The 25299-nt window shown below is 38.8% G+C and overlaps 1 protein-coding gene and 1 pseudogene across 19 annotated transcripts in view; both read left to right on the top strand.

Annotated features, from left to right (window-relative positions):
- Nucleotides 1-25299, top strand: part of Ttn (titin) — a 274910-nt gene that overhangs the window by 35193 nt on the left and 214418 nt on the right. For all 19 annotated transcript variants that reach the window (XM_087196546.1, XM_087196551.1, XM_087196550.1 and 16 more), the window contains exons 24-44: nt 262-518; nt 637-801; nt 896-1064; nt 1163-2856; nt 3119-3400; nt 3781-4047; nt 4143-4415; nt 4533-4796; nt 4896-5156; nt 6723-6983; nt 7495-7758; nt 7850-8110; nt 8234-8494; nt 9034-9294; nt 9809-9950; nt 10037-10202; nt 11329-11560; nt 13693-13977; nt 14187-14312; nt 18996-19184; nt 24779-24835. In XM_087196546.1, the coding sequence (XP_087052672.1) occupies nt 262-518; nt 637-801; nt 896-1064; nt 1163-2856; nt 3119-3400; nt 3781-4047; nt 4143-4415; nt 4533-4796; nt 4896-5156; nt 6723-6983; nt 7495-7758; nt 7850-8110; nt 8234-8494; nt 9034-9294; nt 9809-9950; nt 10037-10202; nt 11329-11560; nt 13693-13977; nt 14187-14312; nt 18996-19184; nt 24779-24835 (6137 nt within the window). The remainder of the gene's footprint in view (nt 1-261; nt 519-636; nt 802-895; nt 1065-1162; nt 2857-3118; nt 3401-3780; nt 4048-4142; nt 4416-4532; nt 4797-4895; nt 5157-6722; nt 6984-7494; nt 7759-7849; nt 8111-8233; nt 8495-9033; nt 9295-9808; nt 9951-10036; nt 10203-11328; nt 11561-13692; nt 13978-14186; nt 14313-18995; nt 19185-24778; nt 24836-25299) is intronic.
- Nucleotides 20481-24772, top strand: LOC147829981 (uncharacterized; annotated as a pseudogene).

Here is a 25299-nt window from a genome sequence, read left to right as displayed (position 1 = left end):
TAAGAATTGTTTCAAGGTTTTGAGCCTGGGCATCCGGATATGCTAAATGACTGCTGACCAGGATTGAGGATATAGGACTAACATAGCTTTGGGGACAAAAATAATTTATGTTTGATTTTGGATCTTAGTGAATATGAAGTGCTTTCTAAAATGTGTAATCATTCTAAAATAAATAACAAGTAAGACAAAAAGAGGTTTGTTTGCTTTGCTGAGTTTTCCATATGCCTCATGAAAATATTCTATTTTGCTTTTGATTTTCAGGTCTGTATCTCCACGTTCAGTGAGCAGGTCTCCTATACGAATGTCCCCTGCACGGATGTCCCCTGCACGGATGTCCCCTGCACGGATGTCCCCTGGTCGTAGGCTGGAGGAAACAGATGAATCACAACTTGAGAGGCTGTATAAACCAGTCTTTGTGTTAAAACCTGCTCCTTTCAAATGTTTAGAAGGACAAACTGCCAGATTTGACTTAAAGGTTGTGGGTAGACCTATGCCAGAGACATTCTGGTTTCACAATGGTAAGTAGGATAAGCTTCTTTTGCTCATGAATCATTAAGCATAAAAACAAGCTTATGTGTGTGTCCAACAACAAAATATAACTATTTTAAATCTGTTTTTGTGCTTATTTTTTGACAGGCCAGCAAATTGTCAATGATTATACCCATAAAGTAGTCATTAAAGAAGATGGCACCCAATCACTGATTATTGTCCCGGCAACACCCAGTGACTCTGGAGAGTGGACTGTGGTTGCCCAAAACAGGGCAGGCAAATCTTCAATTTCAGTGACATTAACCGTAGAAGGTAAAATAAAATAAAAACAAAATACCTTATTACTTGGCTTCTAAACAGGTATTTTCAGCCCTACTCATTCTAAATCATGACTTTTCTCTTTCAGCTGCGGAGCATCAGATAAAACCAGCATTTGTGGAAAAACTAAAAAATGTCAACATAAAGGAAGGTTCCCGACTTGAAATGAAAGTCAGAGCCATGGGTAACCCTAATCCTGACATTGTGTGGTTAAAAAACAGTGACATCATTGTACCTCATAAATATCCAAGAATCAGGTAAGTCTGTTTGGTAATAATAAAATTAAGCTTATATATAAGTATAATAATCAAAGAAGCAATATTACTTCTATATTGATTTTTTTCACTTTTTATAGGATTGAAGGAACCAAGGGGGAAGCTTTTCTTAAAATTGATTCCACTGCCAGCCAAGATTCTGCCTGGTACACTGCGACTGCTATTAATAAGGCTGGCCGAGACACCACAAGGTGCAAAGTCAATGTTGAAGTGGAGTTTGCAGAGCCTGAACCAGAGAGAAGGTTAATCATCCCACGAGGAACATATAGAGCAAAGGAGATTGCAGCCCCTGAACTGGAGCCTCTCCATTTGCGGTATGGTCAAGAACAATGGGAAGAAGGTGACCTCTATGACAAAGAGAAACAACAGAAACCGTTTTTCAAGAAAAAACTCACTTCCTTAAGACTGAAGCGCTTTGGGCCTGCTCACTTTGAGTGTAGGCTCACACCTATTGGTGACCCAACGATGGTAGTGGAATGGCTCCATGATGGAAAGCCACTGGAAGCAGCCAACAGGCTCCGAATGATCAATGAGTTTGGCTACTGCAGCCTCGACTATGGAGTTGCATACTCTAGGGATAGCGGTATCATTACTTGCAGAGCCACTAACAAATACGGAACAGATCATACATCTGCTACCCTTATTGTCAAAGATGAAAAAAGTCTTGTGGAAGAATCTCAATTGCCTGAGGGAAGGAAGGGCTTACAGAGAATTGAAGAATTAGAGAGAATGGCTCATGAAGGTGCACTTACAGGTGTAACAACAGATCAGAAAGAAAAGCAAAAGCCAGACATTGTTTTGTTTCCAGAGCCAGTAAGAGTGCTGGAAGGCGAGACAGCAAGATTCCGCTGCCGAGTAACAGGCTACCCTCAGCCCAAGGTCAACTGGTATCTCAATGGTCAGCTCATCCGCAAAAGCAAAAGGTTCAGAGTCCGCTATGATGGCATCCATTATCTGGACATTGTGGACTGCAAATCTTACGATACAGGGGAAGTCAAGGTCACCGCAGAAAACCCTGAAGGTGTGACAGAGCATAAAGTGAAACTTGAGATTGAACAGAGGGAAGATTTCAGGTCTGTCCTTCGGCGAGCTCCAGAGCCAAAGCCTGAGTTTCACGTACACGAACCAGGAAAACTTCAGTTCGAAGTGCAAAAGGTAGATAAACCTGTTGACACCACCGAAACCAAAGAAATTGTGAAGCTGAAAAGGGCTGAGAGAATTACACACGAAAAAGTGTCTGAAGAGTCCGAAGAGCTGCGTAGTAAATTCAAACGCAGAACAGAAGAGGGCTATTATGAGGCCATCACCGCTGTGGAGCTCAAGTCCCGGAAGAAAGACGAGTCCTATGAAGAACTCCTGAGGAAGACAAAAGATGAACTTCTTCACTGGACCAAAGAGCTAACTGAAGAAGAAAAGAAGGCCCTTGCTGAAGAAGGCAAAATCACTATTCCGACTTTTAAACCTGACAAAATTGAACTTAGTCCTAGTATGGAGGCACCCAAAATCTTTGAAAGAATCCAAAGCCAAACAGTAGGCCTAGGATCTGATGCACACTTCAGAGTCAGAGTGGTGGGGAAACCAGACCCCGAATGTGAATGGTACAAAAATGGTGTCAAAATCGAGCGGTCTGACCGAATCTACTGGTACTGGCCAGAAGATAATGTTTGTGAATTGGTCATAAGAGATGTGACAGCTGAGGACTCCTCTAGCATCATGGTAAAAGCCATCAATATAGCTGGGGAAACCTCGAGTCATGCGTTCTTACTTGTCCAAGGTAATTTGAAAGTCTCCAAGGGCCTGTCTCTATATGTCCATGAATATCTGTCAGTGCTTTTTGTTTGTTTGTATGTTTGTTTGTTTTTTGGTATCGGAGATCGAACTCAGGACCTTGCACTTGCGAGGCAGGCACAGTGCTTCTGAGCTAAATCCCTGGCCCTATCAGTGCTTTTTAAAAAGTTTCTCTTCCCCATTATTCATTCCTCCATTATTCAAATTGTGAATTTAATTTAATACAATGTGCTTTCTTTTTCTTATAGCCAAGCAATTGATCACTTTTACACAAGCATTACAAGATGTTGTTGCTAAGGAAAAAGACACCATGGCAACATTTGAATGTGAAACTTCAGAGCCATTTGTCAAAGTGAAATGGTATAAAGATGGGATCGAAATTTATACGGGGAATAAATATAGAATGCACTCTGACAGAAAGGTCCACTTCCTCTCTGTACTGACCATTGACTCATCTGATGCTGAAGACTATAGCTGTGTGCTTGTGGAAGATGAAAATATCAAAACAACAGCTAAACTTATTGTTGAAGGTAGAAAAATCATGATTTTTATCATTTAAGTTTTAAAGCTACCTTTATTCTGTGATGTTAGCTATGCAATTTTCCTTTCACAAAAAGAATTATTTGAGAATTACATGTGGAATTATATTCCTAATTAAGAATTTTAACAATTTGGATCCTTTTAATGCATCACTTTAAAGTTTTTATTGAAATGTAGCTCTCTACTTTCAAAAATGATTTAAAACTTAAAATAATTTATTATTGAAAATTTCTTAGTCTACCAGTACCTAAATACTAAGAATACTCCTGATAGTATGGAGAAGATGAGAGTTCTCCAAGAATTATCTCTCTCCTGAGTCTAGATACATAACTCTCCCAAGGAATTAATTAATCCTTACCTTGTACTTCAGGTGCTGTTGTTGAGTTTGTGAAAGAACTTCAGGACATAGAAGTTCCAGAATCATTTTCTGGAGAGTTACAGTGTATTGTATCCCCAGAAAATATAGAAGGCAAATGGTATCATAATAACGTGGAGCTTAAATCTAATGGCAAATACTCAATTACATCTCGCCGTGGACGTCAAAATCTTACAGTCAAAGATGTAACAAAAGAAGATCAGGGAGAATACAGCTTCGTTGTCGATGGGAAAAAGACAACTTGTAAACTTAAGATGAAACGTAAGTCTTCCTATGCCTGTCAGGCTACAGTGAGCACCTTTATGGTTTATTGATAAAAATGATCATGCCATCCTCTTTCTCCTCCTATTTCACAGCCCGACCCATTGCTATTCTACAAGGACTTAGTGACCAAAAAGTCTGTGAAGGTGACATTGTCCAGCTCGAAGTTAAAGTCTCCTTAGAAAATGTGGAAGGCGTCTGGATGAAAGATGGCCAAGAAGTACAGCATGGTGACAGGGTTCACATTGTTATAGACAAACAGTCCCATATGCTGCTCATTGAAGACATGGCCAAGGAAGATGCTGGAATCTACTCCTTCACCATCCCAGCCCTTGGTCTCTCCACCAGTGGGCACGTCTCTGTCTACAGTGAGTGTTACTGACACACTTTTATGTTTGCCTTAAGTGAGGTAGAGGACTTTAATGAGCAAACACCTTAAATAAAATGCATAATCATAATTCTCTTATTTATGTCTATTTGTGCAGGTGTGGGTGTGATAACCCCTCTGAAAGATATCAATGTGATTGAGGGTACCAAGGCTGTACTTGAATGTAAGGTCTCAGTCCCCGATGTGACTTCTGTTAAATGGTACCTAAACGATGAACAAGTCAAGCCTGATGACCGCGTACAAGCCATTGTCAAAGGCACTAAGCAGAGACTCGTGATTAACCGAACTTATGCTTCAGACGAAGGTCCTTACAAACTGATGGTCGGCAGAGTTGAAACTAGCTGTAATCTCTCTGTGGAGAGTAAGGATTATTCCATTAAACTAATCATTATTTTAAATATTTTAAACATTCTACTTTCCAAGTATACAAATAACCAATCAATTATTTTAATTTCCTCAGAAATTAAAATTATCAGAGGTCTTCGGGACATGACCTGTACAGAAACCCAAAATGTGGTCTTTGAGGTTGAACTGTCCCACTCAGGAATTGATGTCTTATGGAATTTTAAGGACAAAGAAATCAAACCCAGTGCTAAATATAAAATTGAAGCCCATGGGAAAATATATAAATTGACAGTTCTAAATATGATGAAAGATGATGAAGGAGAATATACATTTTATGCTGGAGAAAATATGACATCTGGGAAACTTACAGTGTCAGGTTGGTACATTCATCATTTAATCTAAATTCTTAGGTGGGAAAGTTATTTTAAGAAACTTCCCCATTTCCCCACAAATTTTCATGTTTTCCACTTCCATGCCTCTGCTTATGCTTATCTGTAAGTCAGTAGTACCCTCAGCACTGTAATGCCATCTCTTCCATGAAGTCCTCTTTAATCCCCCAAGGATTAAAGAAAGATTTCTACTTCCTCTAACCCTAGTGTCACCTTGGGTCATGGCCTAGCCCTTATGTCACCTCTTTCATGGCCTGGCCCTTAGCATATGCTTGCCTTTTCCCTGTTTCTCCTTGCCACACCCGAATAAACTCCTTTGTCTTTCCATGCACTCCCCATTATAGATGATCAAAAAAGTTGGCTGAACTGAACTTTATTTAAGGTTCCTTATGGCAAAAATTTACTTCTTAAGCCTTCTTACTTCTTTAAACTTAGCTTCTTTTATTTCTTTCATACTTTTAAATGAACCTAATAATTATTTTAAATATAGCTTAATGCATCTTTTTCTTATGGCATGAAGTAGAAATAACACCATTTCCATTCAGCAGAAATTCTTAGCTTTAAAGTGAATAATTGAAAGTATAAATCATGTATCAACAAAAACTAGAAATCAACATTTATTTTTTCAGTTTGTTATAACTTAAGCATAGAGGAATCAAGATATTACATTCAGATGATAGTGTGTTGTCTATGACATCTGATATATAAGCAAGTCATATCAGAAAATGTCTTAATTGGTTTATGTAGTATGAAAGTTTTCTGATTTATGCCTTACATTATGAGATTTCCTCGGAGATTTAACCATAGAAAGAACTGTAAAAATAAATCTCAGGTCTTGCTCTTTGATAAGTTTAATTGAATTACATATGCAAAAGCAAGAAAATTAATGAGTACCTGTGTGATTTTACTCAACATTTTAAAAGTCCCTACCATAAGCCAGATACTGCTAGGAATTCCAGACACAAAAATAAATTAGGTACAATATTTTTCTTGAGGAATTCAAAATTTAGGAAGAAACACATATACAGGCAACTAAATTGTTAATGCAGGTATTATTTTTTTGAGTGGATGTTGGAAGCAAATCCAATGGGGGAAATGTTTATGGAAGAGATGACATTTGTCAACACAGGAAACATATTTAATGTCTCTTATAGAAACATTACTGACTGGAAATTTTTATCTAGCAGATTTTTTTTTTGATCAAGTGTCTGACTTAGTCCCAGGAACTCTTAAAGGACCAAATAGAAGGCTTTGAAGGAGGAGAATTAAAGGCCATCCATGTGGCATGCTGTGCATCATGCTTCTAGAATTCTGTATTAAATAGTTGCTTTTCTTTTGCAAAATCTTCTTGATTCCAGTATCTTCCCTGGTTATTAGTTATGCATATTTAGAATAAATGATTTCCATGTGTATGGCTTCTGTTAAATCTCTTAAAATCAGATTTAACAGTATTCAAACTCATGTTTTAAATGTAATATTTGATAGCATCCAAAGATTTCTTTATTCTGTAAATATTTTAAAGGACTCACACATGTGCTTCCTTTGTTCCCAAGGCGGTGCCATCTCCAAGCCACTCGTAGATCAGACTGTGGCTGAATCCCAGGAAGCTGTGTTTGAATGTGAAGTTGCCAACCCAGATTCTGAAGGTGAATGGTTGAAGGATGGCAAACACCTCCCACTGAGCAACAACCTCAGAAGTGAATCCGATGGCCACAAAAGGAGACTTATCATTGCTGCCACCAAATTAGATGACGTTGGAGAATACACCTACAAGGTGGCCACTTCCAAAACATCCGCCAAACTCAGAGTTGAAGGTCAGTGTTATAACGGATTTGTCCTTTCCAAATCGTATTGCATTCTTAGCTGTTCTAAAATGGTATGACCATTTTTGATTACATAAACCTTCATTTCATAAAATCATCATAATTTGCTCAACTTTCCTTCAGAGTCACATATCATGAGGCTCAGTGTTGGTTATCAGATGTGTTTATGTGATGAAGCCATTTCCTAGTTTCTTTGAAACAATTAAACACTTTAATTCTCCAATCCTCTTTCACCTTTCTCCAACCATGCTGCTAACCTATTAGAGTATGAACGAGCACACTTCATCCCAGACAAGTATAGAAAAATCACTGCACCATGTCCATGTCTAATTGGATCCCAGGTTTCCTTAAATTATCACAAGGTGCCTTTTCAACCAAGACACTGTGTAACTGGAATTTTTGATAACCATTTTTTGCTAGGCAACTGGGCAAAGACCTTGCTCAGGACTTGTTTTTCTTGCTAGTCACCAGTTTTATAAACCAACCATTCATTCAATTGCAGCGGTCAAAATTAAGAAGACTCTGAAGAACCTCACAGTGACAGAGACACAGGATGCTATTTTTACTATCGAGCTTACACACCCTAACGTCAGAGGTGTCCAGTGGATCAAAAATGGGGTTGTGCTGGAATCCAATGACAAGTATGATATCTCAGTCAAAGGAACAACTTACTCTCTGAAAATTAAAAACTGTGCCATTGTGGATGAGTCTGTCTATGGATTCAGACTTGGAAGGCTGGGAGCCAGTGCCAGGCTACATGTTGAGAGTAAGTTGACTACAAACTTCTTTACAAGTAGCCAACCACGATTATCATTAAGTTAGTCATCTTACTGAATTTCTCCAACTTTCCTCACCAGCTGTCAAGATCATCAAGAAGCCAAAGGATGTGACTGCCTTAGAAAATGCCACCATTGCCTTCGAAGTCAGTGTTTCCCATGACACAGTTCCCGTCAAATGGTTCCATAGGAATGTGGAGATTAAGCCAAGTGATAAGCACAGACTGGTCTCTGAGAGGAAGGTCCACAAGCTGCTACTGCAGAACATTTCTCCCTCAGATGCCGGGGAATACACAGCTTTGGTGGGGCAACTGGAGTGCAAAGCAAAGCTGTTTGTGGAGAGTGAGTATTAGGCAATCCTGAGTAGGGTCCCCATGTATTTGTTTGTTCTTTTGTTTTCATTTTGCTTTATCTGTTTTTTTTAAATGAAATATATTAACTGAAGTGCTCTCTCATTTTCCCAAGCATTACATATTACAAAAACTATGAAAAGTATCGAGGTACCCGAGACCAAAACTGCCTCCTTCGAATGTGAAGTGTCCCATTTCAATGTGCCATCCATGTGGCTGAAGAATGGAGTGGAAATCGAGATGAGTGAAAAGTTCAAAATAGTCGTGCAAGGAAAACTCCACCAGCTGATAATCATGAACACTAGCTCAGAGGACTCAGCAGAATACACATTTGTCTGTGGCAATGACCAAGTCAGTGCCACCTTGACAGTTACCCGTAAGTAAAGAATATATATGGATGGATGGATGGAAATATATATGCATATGTGTCGACATTCAGTAGACTATTCCATATCCAACACTTCCTTCCTGATTATTTACTCTACTCAAAAATTCTTGATTGGGGGGCGGGGATTTAGCTCAATGGTTCCACTACCTGTCTCGCAAGCACAAGGTCCCAAGTTTGATCCCCAGTACCAAAAAACAAAACAAAACAACAACAAAAAAAACCAAACAAAAATTCTTGATTGCAACATCTACTATGTATTCTCACACTGACTTGGGCACTAGTATCTCCACCTGGATAAAATTTCCAAGTGCAGTGGCATTGAATGGCAGCCTAGAAAGATGCTTCTGCATCTATGACTCAGTCTCTCGGTGCTCTGTCAGCTGGCCTAACCCCATGCATAGAAGGTATCCAAGTTCATATCTCAACACACATATTAAAAACATTCCAGGTTTTCATTCTCCACCTGTTACAATGGCCGTGATATTTATGTAGGATCTCCCTGGTGTTTTTCCTTTCCCCCTTTGCAGCAATCATGATTACATCCATGCTGAAGGACATCAATGCTGAAGAAAAAGACACTATTACTTTTGAGGTGACAGTAAATTATGAAGGCGTCTCTTACAAATGGTTAAAGAATGGTGTGGAAATCAAGTCAACTGACAAGTGTCAGATGAGAACCAAAAAGCTCACACACTACTTAAACATCAGGAATGTTCACTTTGGAGATGCTGCTGACTATACCTTTGTGGCTGGAAAAGCTACATCAACAGCCACCCTTTATGTGGAAGGTATGGTTTAAAAAATGTCATATCCATAGAAAAAATATCAAGCATAACATGTAAAATGTTGGTCTATCAATTCATGAACAGACAAATAAATTGTGAAATATCTCTACAATGGGTAGAGATAATAATAATCAGTAATAAAAAGAAATACTGATATGTGTTACAATATGAGTGAACATTGAAAACTTTGTTAAAAGTGAAAGGAAAAAGAGACAAAAGACTATATATTATATGCTTCCATTTATATGAAATGTCCAGAATAAACAAATATATTGAGACATTAATCAGTAGTTGCCTGTCTAGGGGGAGGTGTTTGGAAGTGCCTAAGGTGTGATGGCCAAGAGTGCCTGGTTTCTTTTTTGGGAAAATGAAATATTCTAAAATCATTGTGATGGTTGCACAACTCTAAATGCACTGGAAGCCGCTGAACTGTCCGCTCTACATGGGTGAATTGTATGGTATGTGAATTATATTTCAATAAAGCTGTTAAATGTTAGTTTTCTACATTGTTTTTCAGCTCGCCATATAGAATTTAGAAAACACATCAAAGACATTAAGGTTCTCGAGAAGAAGCGAGCAATGTTTGAATGTGAAGTTTCTGAGCCTGACATAACTGTCCAGTGGATGAAAGATGGCCAAGAACTGCAGATTGCAGACAGGTCACTTATTTTGTCTTACTATAGTCCAGCAGTTCTGTTTCTTTTGAATCACATCCACTGAGCTCTAGTTTCCATTTCATCCACAGGATGAAGATTCAGAAAGAGAAATACGTTCACCGCCTTCTGATTCCATCCACTCGGATGTCAGATGCCGGGAAGTATACGGTGGTAGCAGGAGGCAACATGTCGAGTGCTACCCTCTTTGTAGAGGGCAGAGATGTCCGCATTCGAAGTATTAAAAAGGAGGTTCAGGTATTGTCTACACAACTGAACTTTTTGAGAAATCATCAATAATCCCTAGCCCATACTTTCATATTTTAAGTTTTGAGTTTTAGATTTTCTAAGCACATATTTTTAAAGATTGAAGTCAGCTCATTGCTACTGGTTTAGATTCTTATCCTAACATCAATTTAGTCAAAGTTTCCACTCACATGGGGAAAAAGTATGTCATTGGCAACTGTCTAAATAATTAAAGCAGCTGTAGAAATTTCACTGTCTAATAAATGGCTACCTGCCAAGCAGCACCAACCCGAGAAGAACTAGAATTTAAATTGTGATGTTCACACATCAATTAGAATTAAAGAGATTTAGAACATGTGGCATAGTCTCGGATTTCTATCTATGAAAAGCCAGGTGTGCAGAAACTTAGTGGCTTAGAGCATTTCCAGTGCAGTCTAAGAAGAATCCCAGTCCAGGCAATGCTGGATTCCTAGCAAGGATGCTGAACAAGCACCTTTGCTCTCTGTATTTACAGAGCTTGTCTTTGTGTGCACCTGGCTTCTCAAATGATATAATGTAGGGACTATGTTCAGAGCAATACCTTTTGAGTCCAATTTCATTACATTGCTCATCCAAAGAGAGTAGTGCTTGAAGAGACTTTAAACCGTGGTGAAAAATCCTTAAATGAAGACTCAGATAACCTGGATATGTCTTCCATCCTTTACTTTCCAATTGTGAACCTTGCTTTTGTCACTCTTAAAGCAAGGGCAATTTTGACCCAGTCCATAAAGTTCATAGGATACAAAAATCAAGTTGAATAGTAACTTTGAAGAGCTCCATAAATAACTGAAAGCTCCCAGATGTAAAATGTCATTATTTCACTTATTATTAATTAAGAAATAAACATTTAAAGATGAAGTAATTACCTCTTTGGAGAACCTTGCTAATTAGTGCAGGTGTAAGCAGGGTTCTCTCCAAAATAAATTTGGGTACCATTTATCCAAGACTAGGCAGGAAAAAATTAATATGCTACAATCGACCAACTTATGTCATAATGTATAGATTTTGCATGCTCTTCCAATCAATGTTTTAGAAATGGATTAACTAAAAGGAAACCAAGCAAGTTTTCAGTTTTCTTTATATGTTGCTCCATCAACAGGTCATTGAGAAACAGCGTGCTGTCGTTGAGTTTGAGGTCAATGAAGACGATGTTGATGCCCATTGGTATAAAGATGGCATTGAAATCAATTTCCAAGTTCAAGAACGATACCAGTATGTGGTGGAGAGAAGAATCCACAGGATGTTCATCTCTGAGACTAGACACAGCGATGCAGGCGAATACACCTTTGTGGCAGGAAGGAACAGAAGTTCCGTGACACTTTATGTCAATGGTATGTAGGTAGAAACTTAAACAGATTTTGTGAATCTGGGACACATAACATAATTGGGGTTGAGAGACCACGCCCCCTCCATCCACCTGAATTTGGGCAATACCCAGGGTCAGTCCTGCTTCCATTATCCCAAGAGGAGCAAAAATAAGAATACTAAAGACCCAGGAAATCTCTAAAGCTCCACGCCAGAGCACGTGCCTGTTAGATCCCATGGCATGACCTTCAGTAACTTTCTCCCCATGCGAACTTCATTAAAAGTTCATATACAGGGACCGCATACTGCCATGCATGTGATTAAAGTCGAGTGAATTCTGCGAGAATCATGCCTCCTAAATGCCTCTGAGATGACTCAAACCCTGTCAGTCATTTCTGTCAATCACATCTACAGAGATACGATTGACAATCATATCCCGGGCCAGGGTGCGCATCTTTTAAAAACTGAAAGCCTGATTTATCTCTGTTCTTCCTGTTCCCCTGCTGTCCTGGCACAACTTTTCCCATTTGTACCACTTTTTCGTTTCTGCTGGCACGAATCTGCGTGCACTCAACCCACCCTCCCATGAACTTCAATAGATGCAGCTGCTTTTGCTTTTACCATCAGGTGTACACTCGCAGTTCCTTGCTCACTGTACACAAGAACCTGGCACCTATCTCCCACATCTCCCACAGTATCAGATCCACCTAGAATAATCCTCTTTATTAAGTCACTAATTCTCTGGTAGTTCCGAGGCACTTCTAAAGAACTCATGGTACTTGTATGAATGCAGCTCCATTTATTTTCATGTGATCCCCATGGAAAAGGGAGAGTAGTTGTTAAAAGGAATATTAAGGTATCGTTTCCAAGAAGTGCCTAATCCTAATGGCAAGACTCTCAGTTAATCATCTCTATTCCGCATCCACCGTGTGTCAGTTATGATATAGTCCAAATGCTTTTCTAGATATAGAAGTAAACTCATTTAGTTCTCTGCCCTCCACTTTAACTGCTTAAGTACCAATTGTCCCTGCGATGGGGACAATTCCAGCCTCTGGGCTAGAGAGCCTCAGAGAACCTAGAGATCCCCTTTGAGACCCTGGAGGCCAAGGGAGGGAGCCATAGGCAGCGTCCTCCCACTCTGAGACTTACTTAGGAGGAGGAATTCCACAGGCTACCGAGCACTGCCAAAGAGCCTGTGACTGTCTTCAGGAGGGAGCTTAAACCTCTGTTGCCCTCTTCAGACATCTTAGTGCCAAGTTTGCAGCTGGCCTAGGTCTGAGACTAAGTTAGATACAAAGAGAAAATGGAACCTCCTCCCATCCCTGCCCCAGGCTATCTCTCTGAACAAAACACTCCTGAGGCACATGAAGGAGCGCTAGGGGTCCTCTCAGGATTCACACAGATGAACATTTGCCAAATGCACTAAGTCCCTAGAAGATTAGATGATCGTGGCATCCAGTTACTTTTGTCTCTGTATTACTGGTGGGGAAACTGAGGCATAGAGGAGTAAATATCAGACCCCAGCCTCACATAACAATTTTCTCCACTTTTCTGGGTATTTGACTCACCTAGGTCACCTCACTCAACCACCGCTAAGAATATGCCTTGCTTTAATATAACTAGAAAGCAGAATCTGGTTAAATGTAGTTAGTTGCATTTAGTTAAATATTAAATAACATTCATCCATTCCATACTTACTTATTGCATTTCACTGGCACCTGTATATAGTGGAATGACTATGACATGTACATAGACACTTGGAATCAAACAAACTTAGACACAATGGGCCATGTGATTTGCTCAACTGACCTAAAAAATAGGCAGCATGTGGAAGTTGTGCTACAATTCTTTTCAGTGTCCGTTGTTGTGCCCCAACCAGGAATGAGAGTAACCATGTAATATTGAGGAACATGGAACTCTCAGCACCCCTCCCGAAAATATAAAAAATACCTTTTCAAAACTATTTTCTCTACTTGAGAACAAAATCCCCTCGCTGAACAAAGAATGTTCTAATATTGTTAGGCAAGTAAAGATACCACAGTTCCAAAGTTTTGTTTCTAGGCATGTAACCACCCAGCAACAAATTAATGTAGAGCTTTGTTTGCTGTTCTGCACCTTTACATTTTTTCATGCGCTATTTTCTGTCATTTGTTTCCAGCTCCTGAACCACCCCAAATCCTACAGGAGCTCCAGCCCACTACTGTTCAGTCTGGCAAGCCTGCTCGCTTCTGTGCTGTGATATCTGGCAGACCACAGCCCAAAATTTCCTGGTACAAGGAGGAGCAGCTGCTTTCCACTGGCTTCAAGTGCAAATTTCTTCACGATGGGCAAGAGTACACGCTTTTGCTAATTGAAGCCTTCCCAGAGGATGCAGCTGTCTACACCTGTGAAGCCAAGAATGACTATGGAGTTGCCACAACCTCAGCTTCACTTTCAGTGGAAGGTAGGGACACCTTGTTACTTCCCAGGTGAAAATAAAGCCTCAGATGCCAGTTTCTATGCTCTCCCAATGCATTCAAATTATAACTTGGAATTCATAAAACCTGATTGCTACTCAACTTTGGAAGCACTCCATTGCAAAATTAAGATAAATCAGCATGCTCCCTTCTCTAGGGTCTTCATGGTGATATAATCATGTGCCTGTTCCTTTAGTTCCAGAAGTTGTGTCTCCTGATCAGGAAATGCCAGTTTATCCTCCTACCATTATCACTCCACTTCAAGACACTGTCACTTCTGAGGGACAGCCAGCCCGTTTTCAATGCAGAGTTTCTGGAACAGGTAGGTTTGTGAAGAAAAGATATTGCTGCTAGCATTTACAAAGAAGGATGTGGGAAAAATTTTCTCACTTTTTCCTCCATCAAAAACATCTCTCATGCATAATTTGGAGATAATTGGCATCTAACATTACTTGAATTATTGAATTAAGAATTAGATCAATGTTTCGTATTCTTTAAAAGGTGAAGGCAGTAAGTTTCATGTGTTTTTTTTTTACCATGATAAACATTAGATCGGTGTTTTCCAGTAGTCTTCAAAAAATGTCATGATTCATTATGACTGTAGCTGCACTTTTATCTCTTGAATAAGAAATTATAATAATAAAACTATGGTATTAGATTGATTATAATAGCATCTATGTATGTCTCAAAACAAGAGTGCATTTACATGTAAGACATTAGTCAGTCTATGGAAATGCTATATAAAAGGTGCATTCCTTTGTAAGGCAATATCCTTCGGTGGTCAAAAGTAGTCTTTACAGTCAGAGAAGCTGGATTTGGATCTTGACTCCACTGTGTGATCATTAGCAAATATATGATTTCTCTGGTTCTTTTCCCCTTGTGAATAAAGGGAGGGTGCTATTGCATTCAGTCTTAGAATGTTCATTTCATGAGAGCAGGGATACTGATTTAGTACCTACACCCTGGTACTGAAAATTAGTGCCTATGATAAAGTAAGCTCCATGAGGGCAAGAGTGGATCCTTCTTCTAGAATACTGCCTGGTACATAGAAGATACTAAATAAGTAATTGTCAATGGGCTGAATGAATGACTGTTAAATGACACCAAAAATTAAGATTACTATCAAGCTTAAGTTAGATAACTGGAGTCAGCATATAGCACAGTGCCCATCATGTAGCAATCTCTTACTCAGCATTAGCTGTTTCCATCTTTAATGGGGGCATGCTTCCCATACTCCACCAGCCCTTCCCCACCCAGGAGTCTGACCTTGGAATGATGAAACAATATATGTAAAACCATGTCAAGCTAATTATGATTGCAGACAAAATAAATCACAAGAATAAATGACTGGTTTATCCCATATGAAAATCACTTTCTCATTTTCTTGGCTTTTGGGTACTAACACCAAAGGGAAATTCTCAAAGCGTGGGTATCTCACAGGACTCTTAATATATTTTATTGTTTTGCTCATTATAGTTCTCCCATTAGTTTACTGCCCAATCTGTACCTTGCCAAGAGCTATTTTCCTAAACAAGTTAGCATTTCAATAGGTGTTCCAACCTAATGATTTCCTCTGGGATGGAGATGTTGATCTAGAAACCAAAAGGACCTGTTTGATTTTATGAGCATAATTAAAGTATAATGTGTGTAAAGCACCTTTAGCTGCCAAGTGACTGATACTCAATACATTCATTTTCTATATCCATAGAGAAGCTATGTAAACAGACAAGTCTAGTATTGGGTGAGCAGTAGGAACAAATACTACAGATTTTCTGTCTTTGAAACATACTATTTGAAAAATACAAAATATCAGTAAGAATTGATTCGGTAATATTTTACTAACACAATAAAGAAAATTTATTTTAAAATCAAATTCACAAAGCTACACTGAATAATTTATTCACTTACTGAATTGTACAGGAAAATTTTCATGTAGACATATACATGAATCATCCAAGTAAAAGTTAACTATGTTTGTATAATGGTTGTTACTTTATAAACCATCTTATACTTTTGCCTTTAAGGTGTTGCAAAAAATATGTTATAAGCCTTCTGTAAAATTCTAGAATAGAAAGAGAAAATTTCTCTGCCTTTTCTGCATGACTGATATCTTTAAATGCTTGAATGAGTCTTATAAATTCATGAGATCAATAACTTTGTATGTGGTAATATTTATACACATGTAGAAATTTTAGCATCTTGTAGACATATTTTCTGTACAATGGAAATTAAATTCATTAAACTTTCAATAGTTTGCCAAATCACATAATGAAAACTTCCTGGGACTGAAAATTCACCAATACACTCTGACCAGATTATTGCTTAAGATTGTAAATGCAGCCCTCCTTCCCACAAATTGGTGGAGAGAATGAATCTTCAAAGGACTTGGTCCTTTGTTTTTTTGGTTACTCAGTACTTATGAAACGTGCTTCCTAGCAATCTGGTGATGCTTCTGGAAAGGGTGATATCTGCTAAAGGTCTCTGATGCCCCCTACTGGTGTAAAGTACATTAGGAAAAGTTGAATTTTAAAACTTGCAGTGCTAGCTAGCTTGCTCCTAAGTTTGTTCTACAGGGAATGAGTATCATTTGGAGGCTTAGAGGGACAGCTATGTAAGTGAAATGATAGGTAACTAGTCTAGAAATGGGAAATTTCCAGCGCTTATTTGAACATAGTTTCCATTTTTATTATACCAGTATATTTTATGCCCCCACTGTTGAGGTGTTACATTAGGTGCTAGGGGTGCCCGGAGGCACTTACATTCCAAGAACTCAGCCCAGAGGTAAGGAGATGCATGTGGCCAGATAAGTGCCAGGGTTGTGAGTGCTGTGACAGTCCACATACTTGGTGTTCTCTGTCTGGGAAGCAGTCAGAGAGAGATGTATGAGCAGCATCGATGAAGAAGGATTGTCGAGCACAGTGGCATCCCACACAGAGATAGCAAAGTTCATAAAGTCAAGGAAGCTCTAAAGGACACTTTATGGGCTGAAAACAAGTGCTTTAGGTCTGGTTGGAAAGTGATGTCATGAGTGATGAGAAGGCTAGAAAAGAAGGCAGAGGCCAGATCCTGACATTGGGCATTCTGTTAGGATCTTAGACTTCATCTTATTCACAGTGAGGAGCCACTAAAAGATCTATTAAGCCTCTTGGTAACGCAGTTAGGGTTGTTTCTTAAAAATAATACTGTGATAAGAAAAGGATGAATGAAAAGATGTGGGAGGTGAGGCCCGAGGTAAGGGGCAAGGACAGAGACTATTACTGGAGACTAGGAGTGTGCTGAGGAGGCCTTCACCAAGGGCAGTCAGGAGGGAGACGAGGGTAGATTGGAGACGTGTTCAGGAGTTAGGAGAAATGAGATTTAGAGGCCAAGCACAGTGCAAGGTGTGGAGTAAGGCACCTTGCAGAAGCCATGAGAGGCAGTGACAAATGCAGATAACAGCAGCTTGGCCAGAAGCACCCAGTGATTACCAGGAAAGCCTTCACCTTTTAGCCCATGTGTTGTTGGCTATTCATGCCCAGTGACAGTTCCTGTGCGCCCTGGTACCTTGTTCAGTTCGCCAAAGGTAAAACTGCAGGAATAAGCATAGAACCTTGAAGGGGGCCACCAAACTCTACACCACACACACACACACACACACACACACACACACACACACACACACACACACACACACGCATGCACAGATTAGTTGTTGGATGACTGTTCAATTCCCTGGTGTCACCTGTTGTATCATATCTCCTGATCTTTTGGCACATTACTGGGGATACTCCTGATCCCCTCTGGATTTTAGACATTCTTGCTTTAATGACTGACATTGAAGCCTTTTGCATGTTATGTTACTTAGTTCTCACAACACTTTTGTGTAATGAAAGGGCCATGAATTATTTTGCATCCAATTTTACAAAGAGAAGACTGGTTCAGAGAGATTAAATGGCATGTCCAAAGTCACACAATGCCAGGGTGTACTGTCAAGATTCCACCTTCAAACCTTCCTTGCTATGTAAAGAACAAAAAAGATTTGTTTCTTTAAAAAGAGAACCTGTAATTTACAAACAACTGGCATTGTAGAAAGGAAGGAAACCTTCGTATATTGACTTTGATGGACCGATTGGGCTACTAGAAGAACCCTATGGCCAGAATTGAGATTAAGAACTGGTATAACGACTATACTCCAAAACTAAAATGGCTTTGACTCTGGCAATTAAAACAACTAAATTTAAAGTACATATTACCTTTAAGCATGACAACATAATAGTGCTTTGCTTTATACCTCATTTGGGTTTTTATTTTCTATTAAGATAGCTCAATCACTTGTATGGAAAGAGTTACACTGTATTGTAACTGCTAATTTGAAAAAAGTTAAATGTGTCTAAGATACCCAAATTCCTTAAGCCTCTCTCTCAGTTTTAAAAATCATTTTATGTTCATTTGTGCCACACATACTGATATATACACATGTACCAGTTAAATACACCATCAAAAAAAATCCTAGAGTTTTTTTCTTTAGATTCAGGTGTCTATTTTAGATTTTGTAGAACGTTGATCTTCTCTGTTCTCTTTTTGATTGATCTTTCTGTAAACCATAATTGAAGGTTTTTCTTACTTCCTGTCCCAGAATGCAACCACCAGCCCAGGTCCAGTCCTTCATAATGTCTACTTCTTTGGACTTTTTTCTCAAGGTCACCATATAAGTCAAAATCATGTCCTTGCTTTCATCACATGGCATTCAAATGCATTAAAAGAATATAACTACAGTTCTATCATTTTAAATATTACAACCAGTTCAACAATAGAACAGGCTAGATTTTTCTAGAGTCATGTTTCTTTCTTGAAGATGAAAGGAAATCTTATAGTGGCAGATAAAGCATGCCCAAAGAATAATGTATTGTCCTTAAGATAAATAAGAAACGCAGTCTATACTCTAACATTGTGTTGGTAGTTAAATTTAAAAATTCACTCATTTTTGCGACTTAAATATGTATCTTTTTTTTCTTTTGTGATACAGATCTAAAAGTATCTTGGTACAGCAAAGACAAGAAAATCAAGCCATCGCGGTTCTTTAAAATGACACAGTTTGAAGACACTTACCAATTAGAAGTTGCTGAAGCTTATCCAGAAGATGAAGGAACTTACACTTTTGTTGCTAGTAATGCTGTAGGCCAAGTGTCAAGCACAGCAAACTTGAGACTGGAAGGTAGAGTAAAGCAATTTTAAGAACCACATTTAAATAGTGATCTAATCTGACAATGCCAGTAACAGTTACTAAAGATTTCGTGTAAATCATAACTGGTCAAACCATTCTCTTTTAATGTAACTAATTATTTCCATGTTATATCCAATGCTCTTGTTCCTTCTCTTTATGAATCACAGACTATCATTTTTTATTTTGCCCTGCTTTTTCCCCATTAAGTTTTGTGATATATTTCTGTCACACTACCTTTCATGCTTGCTGATTAGCATGTATCAGAGTGATGCTGAAGAAATTGCTAAATTTGCTTTCTCATTTAGCTGGGATGAAAATATTTCACACTTCTTAAAACCCTGCAGTGTTATGTTCTCATTGTGTTGAGACCATTATGATTTCACAGGAGGCCTGGTGGACAATTTCAGATCTGTTCACAGGCTAGACATATTCACCAACACTTAAGGAATACCTGAGTGTGGAGGGGCCAGGGTTAAAGTGGTCTCACGTTTCTGTTTGTTGGGACTCCTGAACTGTAATCAGAAACACTTTCTCAGACATAATGCCCCTTTAGTTCAAAACAAGGATAACAATATTTTTATGTAATCAGACTGCTGTCCCTAATGAATATAATCTACATAGAATTAAGTACATAAAATAGATAAGGATTTAGGAAAGCTTCTGCTTCCTTACTCTTAAATGCTTACTATAGTTAAATATTTTCTTAATCATGAATGAAAAGAGGTTTACAAAATGGAGACGCTTGTTTTATAAACAGAGAAAGAAAAAAATCAGTACCTACACCCAACTGCGTCCTCCACTATAGCCTTTGGGAACAACATGGTGAAGTTCCTTGACCCATTCATTCATGTCTCAGCTTGCCGACCTGGGCAATGGAAGTGCACTTGTGTGACTTTGATTCAGTAGTGAGGCACAAAGCATTAGGATTAGACTGGATTCTAACCCATCATTGAAATTTATGATGCAGCTCCAAGTGAGTTTTGGTTTCGATGCAGGGAAAGACATTAAAAACTGGCATGCTTCTTTTCAGGATTTAGCAAATTTGAAGAAGTTACATCAAACTCCCAATGGCATGTCTCTTCATCAGTTTCATTTAAGAAGGAGGCCCTTGGCCAAAAGCCCTTCTTCATCCAGCCTCTGTCAAGCCTCAGGGTGCACAACGGGGAGACAGTCAGATTTCATGCAAGGGTTTTTGGCATTCCCAAGCCAGAAATCCAGTGGTTTCATAACCAGCAGCCAATTCCACCGACCAAAGATGTAGTTTTCCATTTTGAGGAGTCCACGGGCATGGCTTTAATGCTTATAGTTGATGCTTACTCAGAACATGCTGGGCAGTACTCTTGCAAAGCAGCCAATAGTGCTGGGGACACCACATGTGCAGCTACACTCACAGTGACTCCAAAAGGTAAAGCCCATCTTGCTTCAAGGACTTTTACTTGCTGCATACCTTCTAGTTCTCCTGTTACTAACGAGAGTCTGCTGTTTGTTTCATTGCATAATATAGCCAGTCCATAATCTACTAATAAAGTAACACCCAGCAAGTCTTCCCAAGCCCTCAATTATGGGTTAACTTGTGCACTTTAAATTGCAATGAAGTGGGTATTCTGTTCATTAGAGAACCAGTCATTATTATGTTTAAGCATCAACTTTGCTTGACTTTTTTGTTTTTCTAAACAACAATGCATCATTAAATGATCTATTTGTTGTATATTGTTTATAAAGTATAGGGAAGATAAATGGTATTGCAAACATAGTCAGCTAAAAATAAGGTGGGGGGAAGGAGGACAGACTGTGTCAGTTCTGTATAGCTGCAAATGGCAACAGAAGGAAGGAACCACATTCTCTATGGCACCCGCCTAAGCCTTCATCGCTGGATCACTGGGAATGAGTATTCTTTTCTGTGATCCTGACATCCTAGAGCAGCCTGCATCCAGAATGCTGCTTCCAAGGGACAAGGACATCCTTCATCTTTAGCTTTCATGCCATTCTACGTTACTTACCTAGCCAAGTGACAAAGCTTAAATCATAATATTCTTTTCTTTTTCTTGTCACTTGCATTTATAGTGCTAGCCCTAGATAGGCAAAGTTCTGGGAAGGATGTAACGAAGTCCACCAAGTCACAGGCAGTGGCAAATTCCTCTTTCACAAAGGAAGAAAGCAAAATATCCCAAATGGAAATTAAATCATTCCAAGCATCATCATGTGAATATTAAGTGCAGGTTTTTGAAAGTGTATCTCAGGGTTCCACCCACCTCAGCTACATCTGTTCAAGATGTAGAGTTGCACCATACCACGTCCTTCTCACAATCTGTGGATAACAGCGAGTTATGGGAGCAATGCACTGAAGAGTCAATGGGTGAGGCACTCAAGATTCTCCTGCATCTCCAGGACCTTACTGTAAAGTGTGGGGACACCGCCAGATTCCTCCATGTTTTGGAAGATGAATCTTTGGTTGAGGTAACCTGTACTTGTGAAGGTGTAAAGATAGAGGAATCTGAGAGTGAAGCAATCACACGATGGAAATATCCAGTTTCTTATGTGCAGTGTTCAGCTGGTAGACCAAGGACTCTATGGCTGCATTGTACACAATGACTGTGAAGAGAGGACAACCTCAGCAGTGCTAAGCATAGAAGGCGGTTATTTTATTTTTTAGCTATGACTTACTCCATTTCATCTTCATTGCTTTAAGCAGCTTTACGCCAGTAGTTATGCAACCATGCAAATTGAATTGATAAATATGTTAATTAGAATATATCTAGCATTCTCTTCATAAATGGCTTAGGAAAGTCGACCTCGCTATTGGCCAAACTTGATTAAAAATTTAACTTTCCAACCTAGATTCATAAAGTTCAATTTTCTAGGTTCAGAAAGTTGAAGCTTATTTCATATGTGCTGCTTTATAGTTTACTTACAGTTTATGATTTATAGTTTATTATTTATAGCAATATTTACCAAATGTGCCACCTACAAAATGTACCAGTGAAGCTAGTAAGAAGCTAGCTAGGTGTGGTGGTGCACCCCTATAATCCCCCAACTAAGGAGGCTGAGGCAAGAGGACTGCTGCAAGTTCAAGGCCACCCTAGGCTACATAGTGAAACAAAGCCAGCCTGGACTGCATAGCAAGAGCTTGCCTCAAAAAAGAAAAGCAAAACACAAAAAGAAAAAAATCCAAAAGAAAGGAAGATAGTAGTAAGAGGTTCAACAATTACTATCTACCCTTTCTTTTCAGATCTGGAGGTTATAGTTATTTATGAGGCCATGAAAATAGAAAATTATGTGCTGAAAATAATAAGGGTCTGCCTGGGCTAAAAATTAGTAATTTGTAGACGTTTTTCAATAAGTGGCACTCCTTTTCCATGCCTGCATTCTCCTGGAATTGTAGAATTTTCTCATGGCAAGATCATTATTTTGTCATTATTGTACTTGCTTCTCCACTATATCTGGAAGAACACAGATGAACTTGTCTGGACAAGGACAACTTCTCCCTCTTTCCATAGCCTTTGCTCTTCAATACTATCAGGATGGGGAAATTGTTCTTCAAGTGCTAGAAATTTGTATTTTGTGTCTGAAGGCCAAGGTACTTCACTGAACCCCATGGAAAGAGATTGGCTGAATGAAGCCTGGTGTCTCCAGGGGTCTTGGAAAGCTGCGGCCTTGAGTTCTGCTCTGATCCCGGCCACGCTGTTGTTGAGGTGTCAGAGACGAAGGGGGACAGTTCAATGCGGCTTACATACACAGCCACCTCTGCACTGAATTTTGAAACCGTAATCATCCTCCCTGCCCAGAGCATCTGTTTTATGCACTCACCAAAAAGGGACCATTTCTCATTTTAATCTGGGATTTTATTTTATACCTATTTCCTGTTCTGGATCCATAGCCTGCAAAGGTTATATCTCAAAAACTGAGGTCCAGTCTATAAACTATGTGGGAAAGTCTGCCATCCCCGGCACTGACCCATAATTTTATGGTAGGTTCTGGTTAGCACGGTAATCACAGAATGACTGTGTATCTTGACATGTTGTCTACATATCATTCCGGTGACAGCTTTGACAGTTCTGCAGCAATGTATAATTGGGACTTGACTGTATTGTGGAGGTGAGAGAATGTAAGTGTTTGAATGCCTTCGTAAAGAATCAAGTGCCTAGTATAGCATTTGAATGTCATGTTCACAGAATAGATTTGAGCTGGTCATTTTTGCTCCAGGATCTCTAATTCACTCAACTCTAAATCATTATATTTAAGTGTTCTTGAAGCAAGACTTTTTTTCCAAGTCCAAACTGCCTTACTTAAAAGATAAGTAAAAGATAAGATGTTTAGGTGTTTGAAGAATGGAGGATCAGACAGTTGTCTTGTTATTTAACGTAAGGCCATTACTTATGTGTTCCTCTTTTATTTTGGCCTAATAAGTTCATGAAGGCCACATAATTGTTCACCAAGATCGGGTGGGGACATAAATCCCTGTAAATCTGTTTGAATAGAGTTCTTATGATAGTAGTAAACATAGATACGTCACATGTCAGTATTGGGACTAGCACGCTGTCTTTCCTTCTCATCCTAATAACATTCCATCTGCTCTACATTCGCCATGTCTTTTATTCTTACAAATACACCTAATTTATACCTTTTCCTAACATATTCTTACCTAGCAAAAGAATTGCAAACCAGAGCAGTTACAAAAGTTACTCTTGGTTCAAACCCTAAAAGTATTAAAACACTCAGAGAGTCACAAATACAAACCACTTGTGAAGTAAAAAGTGAATCATGGAAGAAAACGTCAAGTTTGTCATTAACTTTATGCCAAAGACCTTAAGGAACTGAGAAGCTGAGTCACATCCAATGAAATAAAACGACATGGCTGAAGAACAAGAGTTATCTGAGGGTGCCAGCCTTTGCCAGGAAGCTGCCACAGAGACCATGGATCCAAAAGTTATGCCTATTCCCCGTATAATAAAAGCAATTTTAAATTGAGACGTCTTTGTTTCGCTCCTTGATATGTAATGGGACTTTGTATAGTTTATTTTTGGTACTGGGAATCGAACTCAAGACTTTGCTCTTGTGAGGCAGGCGGTGGAACCACTGAGCTAAATCCCCAGTGCAGGACTTTGTATAGTTTAAACACAGAAAAGTGGTTCAGACTGAAGGAGTAATGACTAACAAAAATGTTTAGTTCTGCAGGAAAGACTCAGAGTATTCATCAACTAAAAGTGGCAAGCTAGAAAATGCATGGTCCTTCTCACTGTGATTTCATTTCAGAGCCAGTGTTCCATCAAATAGGACTTTTAAAAAATAGTTCTTTAGTTTGTGGATTGCTTTTCTGAGTGCATGTGAAGGCATGGCAGATTATAGGACTAAAAGTGGAAATTTCTTAGAGAACCTAAAATAAAAATCTTTTGAAACTTTCTGTCAACATTTTCATGTACTTTATCAGCTGATTGATTGGTTTGGCATGGACTTTTTCGTGAATTGGGAGGTGTAGTTTTCTGTTTTTCAAATAAAGAGAAAATTTTAATCATATAAATCATGAATTGATGCAGAAAGTATATGTAGTTAATCACTAAACTCTCTTTCCTTTTTTTCCATTTTAGCCCCTGAATCGATGCTGTATGAGGGGATTGAACAGCAGGTTGAAATGGAGATGAAAGGTATTGTTATAATGAATGTGAGATCCAAATAGAAATTCTGAAGGATTAATAGAATCCTTGAGCTGCCTTGTCTCTTTAGTACTATTGGGAAAAATGACATAGATGTACAAATATATCTCTTAGAGTATATATTACTATGTCGCATGCCTGGGTAGTATGCTGATGGTTACATGCATTTTATAGTAATTTGTTGTATGGTGATTCAAAATCTTCAATTTAAACGTTATCAGCTATATTCAACTTCATGTTTCCAGCTATTTTCAAAAGTGTGTCTTATAAACAGTTGTCATCTTAATGCATGAAATCATAAAGTAGAACTTTGTTTTCAAAATCACGGTGAATTAAATTGAACGATAGACAATAACCTAACTATCATTCTCAGAATGCAGTGTCATGAATGAATTATGATTGAAATGCTACTGTATTTAGGATGTGTGAAAATGATACATTCCCATTCTTGGTTT

The sequence above is a fragment of the Heterocephalus glaber genome, unplaced genomic scaffold (genome assembly GCF_053883595.1).
Source record: "Heterocephalus glaber isolate CG9 unplaced genomic scaffold, H.glaber_assembly_v1.0 deba00000347, whole genome shotgun sequence".
Lineage (NCBI taxonomy): Eukaryota > Metazoa > Chordata > Mammalia > Rodentia > Bathyergidae > Heterocephalus > Heterocephalus glaber.
This window is presented reverse-complemented; position numbering and strand designations above follow the sequence as displayed.